Below are 12,432 nucleotides of genomic sequence, written 5' to 3' on the forward strand. Positions count from 1 at the left end.
CATGATGATTGAAAAAGAGAAGCTGAGAAGATTTCTTAAGGATGGGCACACCACCTTCTTCTTCTATGAGCTAAAGCATGGCTTTGAGTGGACGAGAACCCTTGATGATCTCTAGATTTTTGAACAAACCTACACAAGACTCTAGATTGATGATCTCTAGATTTACCGATTAAAAAAAAAATATATATATATAAGTTCAAATAGTAAATAAAATAAGGATAAATTTAAATAATAATATTATTTATAAAACTTCGACAAAAATAAAATAAAATTAGAAATTTAAGTACAATAAATAAATTTAATACATAGCAATAAAATAAAAACAATTTTTTAAAGATGTTTAGTAGGTTAAACTTTATATATGTCAAATGAATACCATTAATTAAAATAAAATCATGGTTTGGTATTTAATAAATAAAATTTAATAGTAGAGATTCTAGCGAATAAATTAAATTGTGGTTGTTGAATAAAAAAAAATATTAAAAAAAAAACCTTATAAAAACAAATTTTATATGCACTATCTACAAAATAATAAATTATATATAGGAATATAATATTTAATCCGTGTAGATTAACGATAATACGCATTACTTAATATTTAATACGTGTTTCAAAGTAATAAACTCGAAACAAATGAGTTATTAAGTCCTGGAGATCATTGGCCCGTCCCATTATATTTCATCATATCATTTACTCATAGAAAGGAATATCCTCGCGATATTTTTGTAAGGTGCATATAAAAGCAAGAAGCTCGGCGACAACTGAATCTTTTGATTGCAGTGAGAGAGAGAGAGGGCTTCGTATATCTGTAATTGTTGTTACAGGCAGCCTCTGCCAGTGAATTTGATGAACTGAGGAAGGATCGAGGTCAATAACCGATGGCTAAAGCTCAAGTGTTTGGACTTTTGATATTAATTTTGACTGTCAATGCATCTGCATACATCAGGCCTCCTGCAAGAGCTACACTGTCTCTACCTTGGCTGAGAAGATCAGGCATCAAGCCAGAACAGGTCTGTAAATTATCTCACTACTTAAACTTGAGTCAAATGTTTTCAGTTCTAGTATGAATTTGGTGAGCATCAGAGATTATTAATAAGTTGAAATGGGTATTGGTTTACATTTTATTTCTTTGGTCCTTTATGTTAGTTATACATTATGTAGTGCTATTTTTTGTGTCCTGGCGCACCCGCACGAAATATTGAATATTTATGTGGATTTGGGGTTCTGGCAAGTTTTAGAATAAGATTATTTAGTTGGATTCAATTCGAGTTTACTGTTCGATCTTTTATGTCATTCGTACAGGAATACAAGCACATATTCGAAAATCTATATTTTTTCCTTCAGGTTTTTGATCTTGAAATTGCGCCCTTTGCTTCTTAGATGATTTTTATGTTAAACTAGACATAACTAATGCGCTTAAATATGTTTTAAAATTTAATATGATTTTCACGATGGGTTTGGGCTACTAGCGATTTGAAAACACAGGAGTTGAGGCACATTAAAGTTGTACAGGAATAAATTCAGCCATTCGTAAAATCATAGAATTTTAATCTTTTGGGTACAGAAGTCATTATTATTAATGATGTTATGGCCTTTTTTGGTAAATTGTACAGAGTTGATGTAATTATATGTCTTATAAGGGCACCCATTTGAATTTTTTTAAATTTTTGTGTTTTCTTTAATAGGTTTGGGTTACTAGTATTTATAAAAAATAATCAGACGATGTTCTATTTTTCTTATTTTGAAACATGTGTGCTTCAGTGTTTTTGATGATTATGATTGTAGAGGAATAATGGTGTTCATTTGGAAAATTGTAAATTTTTCAATGTTTAAAAGTTTACAAGTTTTCGTCCAGTGTTTTACTTAATAAGCTGTGAAAGATTGTACAGAAATAATATGATTTAGGCCTCAAGTTCATTCCAGACCGCACCAATAGTTGTGCTCAATTATATTGGCTTTGTTGAACGGGTTGTGGTGTAATGGTAATATTGAACATTGGTTAGGTCACGATCTAGGTCTAGACAATGCACAATAAACGAGTTGGACTTAGGGAGAAGCTATGGTGCCATAACCTTGGGGTATACTTAGGAGAAACCCGTGCTTTCAGCTGATATCTTAAGGCAAAACTTAACAGGTGGGAATTTCCTAGAATTACTTGTAGAAGTTTTGGGCTAGCAAGGATGCAATTTTTTTTGACTGGTCATATTAATAGTGCCACTAAGTATATTCTGAATTTCTATGGAATGCTTACTGCTTAGTTTAGTATATATTTCACTACAGCAAATTATAGGTGATTTAAGAGCAGCTTAGGGTAGTAGAGCAACCTTGCATCAAACTTGATATTTATTTCATTGCACCAAATCAGAGGTGATGTAGTAGTATCTTATGGTTTAAGAGAAAACTTCCAATGTCTTCTGTTGTTTGTTTTGTTTGAGGATTTTCATTTACATTATCATAATTAATCATCTAAGATCATATCACATTTTACTATAGTGGAACTTCTTACCTTGCATCAGAACATGTATGTTCCACTGTGATTTTTTAATGTTATATTGACTTCTTTGCAGTTTTTGATAATCACAAAGGCATTAATTATTAGTCTTACAACTTTACTTGGTGCTTCATGCCTATTTCCAATTCATTGTTCATGGCTCATTATTTAGCTTTTTGGATTTTGCACAAGCAAAGGAACACACAGTGAGGTGAATCGGACTTGGGAGTGCTTGTGTTATGTTGCATGAAGATGCCTCATCACTGTCACTTATTTAATTTTTAAGAGATCCAACTGTACGTCTGGCCAATTACACATTATATGTGGCACTGAGTTTTGCACTATCTTGTGGTTGACTGAGATCATTCTTATAAGTGATTCTGATATATATACACACTCTTGAAGGTCCCTGAAAAGCAATGGAAACAGTATACCTAAGCTGGGGCAGGACATTGTATTGCAATATCTCTCAAAATGCTATATTGCACGTTGTCATTAAATAGTTGAGGTCCAGTATGTTGAAACCCCAATGCTGCAAATTGTAATCTTGTGGTGATTGTAATAAATTAAGAATATCTGCTTGATGATCTATTAAGCACTTTGGATGGGTGGATGGTTGAATCCTTCATTGGACCGTCAGCCATAAATTAGAGCGAAGTTGATTTATGTAGTTTTATAGGACAAGTTGTTAGACTATTTAGAATAACTGAGAGGGGGGGTGAATCAGTTATCCTAAGGTCTAGATGTATAAAATCAAATCTTAACAACTCCAACAAACTAATCAAACTCATGAACAACATATCAAACAAAATTGTTCTTCACCATTCAGCTTATTCATTCCATTTTAGCTCTTTGTTCAGTATGTGCCGACTAGCAGAATAATGTTACAATTAACACTAAACTTCAAACTTAAAATGGTAAGTAGCATAAACATATAAAAAAAATCCACACAAATGTTTGACACCAGTATTTAACTTGGAAACCCAATTTGGAAAAAACCGCTAAGCAAAATGTTACCACTTTTCACTCTTATGAAGTGGGCTTTGTTAGAAGCCAACCTTGCTAAAGGTTACAAAATACACTGTTAGGTGTGACCCAATTAAAGGATTTAATCACCTTGTTAGGAGTGGCCTTGTTAGAGGACTTTAGAACATTCCTGTAGAATGTCACCTTGTTAAAGGATTTACAAATGACTGTTAGGTCAACCTTAATCAAAAGAATTTTACTACTACCACAATGATTAGAAAGTAACAACTAGGTTTGATCTGATAACATACAACTCATTTTTTAAATTCAGATCTCCATTGAGCTCAATTTTGGTTCATTGACTGGACTCCATCTCTCTCAACAACTCAGATCTACTTGGCAGCTCTTCAAACAATCTCCCACATCACAATCTTCACACTTCTCCTTTGCAAGTCTATTATCCACTTGTCTTTACAAATTCTAGACCAACAACCAATATGAAACATCTCATATGCCTCCTTAAGTAGGTAGTTTAGATCTTTTGCTGCTTAAACATAATCGCAGATTTTAGTGTTACAATTAGATTCAACAAAGTCAATGAATTTAGCTATCTTTTGTTCTTCTTCTTCCTCCTTGAAACTTCTAGAAACATTTTCTCAAATTGTAGCCTTTGATTGCTCAACTAATTTTTTTCATGCATTAAATAATCCATCTCACCAATCCTTATCGTCAACATGTTTTGATTATTTCGAGAATTCAATAATGTTGGCCACAAATCTTGATTCTTTCTCAAACTGTTAGCTTGTTGACACTCGGTCATAACTATGTTTTGCTGCTTAGTCATCACTAGATCACTAGGTCATCACTAAACTGTCCTGCTCGGTTTACACTGTGCAACTCGGTCGTTATTGTCACTTAGCATTCTCTATCACTCGGCCAACACTTGTACTTGGCCAGCGTTGTTTTGCTCGGCAATGCTTAAGTTCCTTAATCTTTCACTTCAGATACTCGGTTGCTTCACAATTCTTTTGCTTCTCAATTGATCTTTCTTCCTTGCTTCTTGTAATGAATAAACAACACATTATCTTGTCAAGTATTAACTTATCAAGTGCCCATTGTAATTCCATCACACTTTCACATCTCAACTCAACCTTTTACTAAGTCATCTCATGATCTCTTCTTTTTAAATCCTCTTCACCAATCAAATGATATGACACTCTACACTGTTAGTAAATGTCTTACTAGTAGGTTTGACATCAATGACAACATAACAATTGTTCCATAGTGGTAGTTCCAACAATCTCCCTCTTTCGCATTGATGGCAACACCTTCAAAATGCAACATCTTCTAAGTTACCAAATAATCCAAGAAATAACCAACACCTTAAGTATTGCACTGCTCAGCTCCCTCTGAGTTTAAATAGGTAGATCTTTATTAATATCCTTAGTTTCATTCGGATTCTCATCCATCATCTCAGATATGCTCCCTCTATATATCAATTTCATGTTCTCATCATCTTGTGTATCACCATATCTTTCTCATATCGTTCTCTTCCTCTTTCTCATAGCTTTCTCTCTACAGCTAGCCATGGTAACTGCCACATCTATTTCTCCCTTTGTTTCACTACTTTCTTATCTTTCTCTTCATCTTTGATAACAATGCCAAAGACATTTCAGTCACCATATCAGGCTCATTGTTAGACATCTCTATTTTCATGCAAATATCAAGTGTATTTGATCTATAATATTGCTTCCTCTGTCATTAGGTAACAACTTCCGTTTCAGCTCTTCTCACTACTTCACATCACTTCACACCTTTAGGTAGTTCCTAAAGTGTGATCTCTTGCATCGATATGTAAGATATTCCGATAACAACATTTGATGCAATGCTACATCTCTTCTCAATTTTTTTCAAATAGGGGAATGATCCCCAACTTGCCTCGTAAGTACACATGTGCTTCTTTAGGTAGTGCCTTAGTGAATATGTTAGCTATCTACTCCTTTGTGTTAACATATTCAAGCATCATTTCTTTATCTTGCACTAACTCTCTCAAGTAATGATACTTGATCTCAATATGCTTTGTCTTTGTATGCATCATAGGATTCTTTGAAATGTTTAGAACACTTGTATTGTCACAATAGATCACTATAGGTTCAATAGTCTCTTCCTTCATACCTTTTAACAAATTTTTAATCCATACAATGTTTGAACAAGTCATTGCTGCAACAACATACTCAGCTTCTATTGTGGATTGTCAAATATAGTTCTGCTTCTTGCTTGTCCATGAAATCAGCATCTTTCCTAGAAAGAAAGCGCCTCCACTAGTATTTATTCTGCCATCAACATTTTCAACCCAATCAACATCTATGTATACGTTCAGCTCAAACTTGTCATTCTTCTTGTACCATAAGCCATAGTCTTCTGTCCTTTTCAGATATCTCATTATTTTTTTCACAGTCATCATATGATTCTCCTTAGGATTAGCAGAAATTTTTGCAACTATTCCAACTGCTAATGTGATGTCAGGTTTGCTATGAACAACATATTGCAATTTTCCAATAATTAATCTATACAATGTCTGATTTAGCTTTGCCTAATCATCATTCTTTGAAACTTTATGTCCAATGGCCATAGGTGTGTTAATTGGTCTTGAATCTTCCATACCAAACATTTTTAGTATCTCCTTGATATACTTTGATTCTGTAATGTATATTCCTCTTTTCTTTTGATATACTTGTAAATCAACAAAGAATTTAATTTTTCCAAACATTGACATCTCAAACTCTTTCTTCATTTCATTTGCAAAAGTTGTACAGAATGAATTTTGTCTTCTAAATATGATATCATCAACAAAAATCTCGGCTAACAATACCTTGTTCTTAGATTCACTTTTCAAGTACAGATTGCTGTTACCAAGCTTTACCAAATAAGTATGTAACCTTTCATACCATGCTCTAGGGCTTGCTTCAACGATACAAAGCTTTGTGTAACTTACATACCATGTTTCTCTTGCTAGGCTCAACAAATCCTCCAAGTTGTTTAATGTAGACTTCTTCCAGTATACCATTTAGAAATGCAGACTTCACATCCATTTGATAAACTTAAAAACCTTTGTAAGTAGCATATGCAAGCAGAGTTCTTACTCCTAACCTTGCAAATGGGGCAAATTTTTTACCATAGTCAACTCCTCGTTCTTGTGCATACCCCTTACAAACTAGTCTTGCCTTATTCCTTGTGACTTCACCTTTCTCATTAAGCTTGTTTCAATTACATTTTTTATTCTTTGGTCTAGGTACTAGGGTCCATGTCTTGTTCTTTTTAATTTGATCAATTTCCTCATTCATAGCTTTTATCCAATCTTCATTCTCAAGTGCATCCTTAACTGTTTTGGGCTTAAACTCACACAACAAACATGTATCATTCTTCAATCTCTTTCTTGTCATAATTCTTGAATCTTTATCTCCAATGATTTGATTTGGTGTATGATGTGTTCTTACATACTTTGGTAGCACAAGTTCAGATCTTCTTACTTGTGGTAGTTCGGTTGGTTCAACATTTTCAATCTCTTCATGTCCCTCATGTTGTATCTCTAGCTGTATCACAGGTTTATCCATTTGATAGTTGACAGTCTCTACTTGTTGCTAGATTTCAACAATCTGATGCTTGATAGGTTGCTGTTGCTTAGCAACACTCCTTTGCTGAGACTCGACAATGTCCTCAATTTTCATCACTTCAACTGTTCTCTCAGGTTTAGGAATGTTACTAGGTTCTTCTTCATAGACATATACAATTTTTTTGTAATCTTCAGGTTCTTTCTTGCATTCTTCTTTATTCTTTTCTGCAAATTCATCAATTCTAACATTTGCCTTTCCACAATCTTGTTAGTGTTAGAATTCAAACATTCATATCCCTTACTCTCTGTGGAATATTTTAGGAGTATGCCTTCATCACTTTTTGCATCAAGTTTACCTTTCCTGGTATCTTTCAAAATATAACATTTGCTTACAAAAACTTTGAAGTAATTCACAGTAGGTGCATGACTATACCAAAGTTCAAAAGGTGTTTTATTAGTACCTCTCTTGACTTGATTCAAGGTATAAAGAGTAGTACTTACAGCTTCTCTGTAGAATTTTTGTGAGACATTCTTTTCCATCATCAGTGTTCTTGTGATAGGTCTATTCCTTCTTTTAGCTATAGTCTTCTGTGGTGGAGTTCTAGGTGCATACATATGGCTTCTGTTATCTTAATCATTGCAAAATATGTTTTGAATTATTTAGATATAATTATCCTTCTCTATCAGATCTCAAGTATTTCAAGCTCTTATCTATTTCATTCTAACTCTAGCCAAATACCACTTAAACATTTGAAAAACATCAGATTTTTCTTTAAGAAACATCACAGTCATCATCCTAGAGTAGTCATCAACAAATAGGATAAAGTACTTATCACCATAGTAGCTTTGCACTCCAATAGGACCACATAAATCAGTATGAACTAATTTCAAAACATCATTAGAAGAGTAAATTTTGCTTTTGAAACTAGACTTTGCTATTTTTCCCGATTGACAATTTTTGCACATCACCTTATCAAGTTTACTCAGTTTTGACAGTCCTCTTACTCTCTTCTTTTTACAATTCTCAACAAGATTATTAAAGTTCACATGACACAACCTCCTATCCCATAGCCAAACATCTTCAAATTGTGCAAACAAACATGTTTCATCAGATAGGTCTAGATAGAACAAGACTCAAGTTACCTCTGGTTTGCTCTCCACTTCCCAATTAGTTCACCGGTAGCATCATAGATCTTTGCTTTCTTGTTCTGAGTCTCAACTCTATAACCTGAAGTGATCAACTGTGCCACATTTTACAAGTACATTAAAGTTTCTAGTACATTGAGCATATATATTTGGAGCTAATATATATACTCTTGAAGATTATTAGGAAGTAATGATGAAACTAGAACTAGTTTGAGGCATGGCATTATATAGTAATGTCTTCTGAATTTTATAATTTACACTTTGTAATCAAACGTTTGAGTCCTAGAATGCTAGAAGCTCGTTAGTGTGGATTGTAATGTTGTTGCTACTATAATAAAAAAAGAGGATTTTTTCATTGATTCATTGAGTGGTTGAGAGTTTGTTTGTTTGAGTGTGTGGTTGAATAATCCTTCTTTGCACCCCTCGCCATGACTGCATCAAGAGGCCCAAAAAAAATATTAATAAGGACAACACTAACAAGGAAAATCAGATCTTCGACATGTTTTGAAGCTTCTCCAAGTCATGTAAATTTCTTACACGAGACGACTATGGCCCATGGTTTAGCTATGCCTTTAAGGGTCCGTTTGGTTCCTAGAAGATGACAGGAATTGGCTTTTTCAAAATCTGGATTTGAATTTTTTTGTGTTTGTTGCAAAATTGAGAAAATGGAATTAGCATACCGGACTTCTAATTTTGCCTCAAAACTAGGTTTCCCAACTTCCTAGTAGCAAGTAGGAATCAAAAATTAAAACTTGGTTATGTTTTTAAGGAGTGTAAGAACAATAGATTGGACTACTTTTTAAAATTTGCCTTCAACTCCAAGCTTAGGCATAAAAATGTGTCTTCACACACCTCTTCCAAGTGAAACAAATGGTTCAAGTAAAATTCCAAAAATCGGAATGAAGATTTGCAAAACCTTGATTTGGCTAAACCAAGGTTTGTAGAAATTCCAATTTTTTAAATTCCACGAACCAAACGGAGATATTTGAGCATTAGATGTGTCTGGATTTTTTTAAATTGGGGAGCCAGTGATTGCGTTAATTTTTTTTACATCTTTTTGATGGTCAGCTTCTACCATTGTTAAGTTGATTTATTTGCTTATGACTTTTGAAAATTTTGGGATTTTGATAGAAGTGCATTTTATTATTGGACTATGCTAACATTGTTAATAATTTAAATGGGGTGTGGCCCATTGTTTGGATTTCAAAGAGAGGCATACCTCACAGATAAACAATACCAAAATAGCAGGTCATCTTAATAAAAAGTGTTGTTAACAAAGCTCAAACTATAAGGTCCATCTCAGTCGTCAAGGGTTTTGGTTATGGGTCAAAGTTTTAACTAATATCACTTAGTGCTCACCTTTGTACGCAGCCATTGTGGTAGATTAGTTTCATAATATGGAGATACTGGGTGCAGTTGCTTGCTTATTATAAATATGAAGTGCTCTATATTTACCATCAGGCTTCTTGAAATTTCCCTTTGTAGGTACATATTTCTTTGGCTGGACCTAACCATATGCGAATCACATGGATTACAAATGCGGCTAATTCTCCTACAGTTGTAGAATATGGAACCACTCCAGGGGTTTATCCTTCATTATCTATGGGCGGTTCTGATTCATATTCCTTCATGTTATATGAGTCTGGTAAGATACACCATGTTGTCATTGGACCACTTGAAGCTAATAAGACTTATTTTTATCGGTGTGGAAGAAATGGAGAGGAGCGCAGTTTCAAAACTCCTCCATCACAGTTTCCAGTCACTTTTTCTGTTGTTGGTGAGACATCATATTTATTTACCTTATCTTGCATTGAAAATTTTCTGAAGTTCGTAGCAAGGAAGCAAAAGAAAAACAGTTCAGCTTATATTGTTTGTCGCTTACTATCCAGTGGATCTTTTCTGTGCCCTTTTTCTCATTTTTGTGTTTTTTCTGCTCTATAGCAGTTCTCATACTGTTTCTGCAAAGAAGTTTCAAAATTGAAACAACTTAATGACTTCCCAAGGACCTTTAGGAGTTGCTAATCTTGTTATTCTGTTTTACCCAGGCTCTGACATTTTTATTCTTTAAAGTTTTAAAATTCAGTTTCTGACCAAATTCACTATCTATATTTACTACAGGTGACCTTGGTCAAACGGGATGGACTTTGTCAACTTTAGAACACATTCAGCAATGCAATTATGATATCCACCTTTTGCCAGGTGATCTGTCATATGCAGATTACTGGCAGCCATCATGGGACTCATTTGGACGGCTAATTGAGCCTTTGTCAAGCTCAAGGCCATGGATGGTCACACAAGGGAATCATGAGAAGGAATTACTTCCCATTGTTATGCCTCCATTTAGAGCATACAATGCACGATGGCGCATGCCTTTTGAAGAAAGCGGTTCAAGTTCAAACCTTTATTATTCATTTGAAGTTGTAGGAGTACATGTCATTATGCTTGGTTCCTATACTGACTATGAAGAGGGCTCAGAACAATATCAGTGGCTTCAGGTACTTGTTTTATAAAGTGTCAGTGACTTACTTATGTTTTAGGAGCACTCCACTGGTAGGTTAATAGTCAGAAATGCCTCTTTGTTACAAAATCCTGAACCTCTTTTTTTTTTTTTGAATTTTAGGACGACCTTTTAAAGGTGGATAGGGTGAAGACACCGTGGCTTATAGTTCTGTTCCATGCCCCTTGGTATAATAGTAACACTGCTCATCAATGTGAGGGTGATGATATGATGGCAGCCATGGAGCCACTGCTTTATGATGCAAATGTTGATATTGTATTGGCAGGACATGTACATGCTTATGAACGTTCTGTAAGTACATTAATAAATTCCTTGATGTTATGTTTCCATATTGTTGTACAATTTATTTCCAAGAATTACTAAATTGTCCATATTGTTCAGACTCGTGTCTATAAGGGAGATGTTAATCCTTGCGGTGCTATGCATATCACAGTAGGCGATGGAGGAAATCATGAGGGTCTTGCTACAAGGTAAGCACAATAAAAGTGGAAGGTTTTCAATTACCTATTTATCTGTTTTATTAACTGGTTTGCATGGTGGTAGCTTGTTCTAATGGAACTATTCATGACCATTCAGAAGTTAATTGAAATGAAACATGTTATTTTCTGGTTGAGGACATTTGAAGCCTAGTAGATGCCTGAGACAGACAGATGAGAGATATTTTGTGTCTGCCAATCCAATCTAGATTTTAGCTTGTCTGATTATTCCAGACAAGTAACCCTATATTCTGAACTCTCTATCTTATATTCTTCAAAGGTTGATGCAATTATCACAAGAGATTTGTTGTTTTCTCTTCAGATTTCTTGATCCAAAACCTCAATGGTCCACATTTCGTGAAGCAAGCTTTGGACACGGCGAACTTAAACTTGTCAATGCTACACATGCACACTGGACTTGGCATCGTAATGACAATGATGAATCAGTTAAATCAGATGAAGTTTGGATTGAGAGTCTTAGTAACTCAAGACAGTGTGCAGATGCTGTCAACCAGAGTAGAAGGAAATTTTTATTTGCACCTCTGGGTGTAGGAAAAATAAATTAACTAATCTAGTTTTGAGGAAAATGTTGAGGCTGTAAATATTAATGTATCCATATTTTTGGCAAATGAAATCAAATATAGATGCTAATTAATAACTTTCAAGTTTAATAGGCCACATGCATATGCTATGGTTTGCATATCTCAGCTACATACCTTCTGGATGGATCTTCTAACAGATCCTACAGTTCTTTACATTGAATCTATGTAGGCATTATCTTCTTAAGATTGTATTTTGTAATTTACATGAGGACAATTTCAGGGTTGTAGTTATATTGGAAATTTGCTTTTTTGTTATCTATTTAAGAAGTCTCTTTTAATGAAGTACCTTAGCAGGATTGGAGCTGAAGTGTTATTTGCTGAACGTAATGACATACCAGTGCTGAATATTGCTGACTTTTAAAGATCACGATCTGTGAAAGAAATATTGAGTTAGAACTGAAGCACAATTGAGTTGGCTAAATCATCTTGCTAGGTTCACAGAGGTAAGACTGTTGGGCCGCTAGGTGATTGTCCTGTAATCGGATATAATCCATGATCAGAATATCTAGGCTTTTGGTGACTAGTGCACAACCCTTGCTAGGGAATTTCTCTGATTCAAAGTTTGAGCCTGTGCCTAACGGTAACTGTTGTTAGTCCCTAGCTCCTGAGCTTCAACCTTT

The 12,432-nt window shown here is 34.4% G+C and overlaps 1 protein-coding gene across 1 annotated transcript; it reads left to right on the top strand.

Moving 5' to 3' along the window:
• The first annotated feature begins 765 nt into the window (after positions 1-765).
• Positions 766-12,071, top strand: LOC149541193 (purple acid phosphatase 18-like). Its single transcript, XM_089802195.1, has 6 exons — positions 766-1,010; positions 9,702-9,993; positions 10,335-10,711; positions 10,837-11,025; positions 11,116-11,204; positions 11,533-12,071. Exons 1-6 carry the CDS (start codon positions 879-881, stop codon positions 11,774-11,776), a joined length of 1,323 nt encoding a protein of 440 aa, XP_089658321.1. The 5' UTR covers positions 766-878; the 3' UTR covers positions 11,777-12,071.
• Positions 12,072-12,432: the final 361 nt, after the last annotated feature.

This window comes from Cupressus sempervirens, chromosome 9 (genome assembly GCF_028749045.1).
Source record: "Cupressus sempervirens isolate cs-2001-9-10 chromosome 9, ASM2874904v1, whole genome shotgun sequence".
Taxonomy (NCBI): domain Eukaryota; kingdom Viridiplantae; phylum Streptophyta; class Pinopsida; order Cupressales; family Cupressaceae; genus Cupressus; species Cupressus sempervirens.

What these genes read in the sequence shown, in the direction of transcription:
- LOC149541193 (XM_089802195.1), top strand. Translation starts at nt 879, where the DNA reads ATGGCTAAAGCTCAAGTGTTTGGACTTTTGATATTAATTTTGACTGTC. An exon ending in CAGGCATCAAGCCAGAACAG is followed by an intron (nt 1,011 to 9,701) that starts GTCTGTAAATTA and finishes TTCCCTTTGTAG; the next exon opens with GTACATATTTCTTTGGCTGG. An exon ending in TACATGCTTATGAACGTTCT is followed by an intron (nt 11,026 to 11,115) that starts GTAAGTACATTA and finishes CATATTGTTCAG; the next exon opens with ACTCGTGTCTATAAGGGAGA.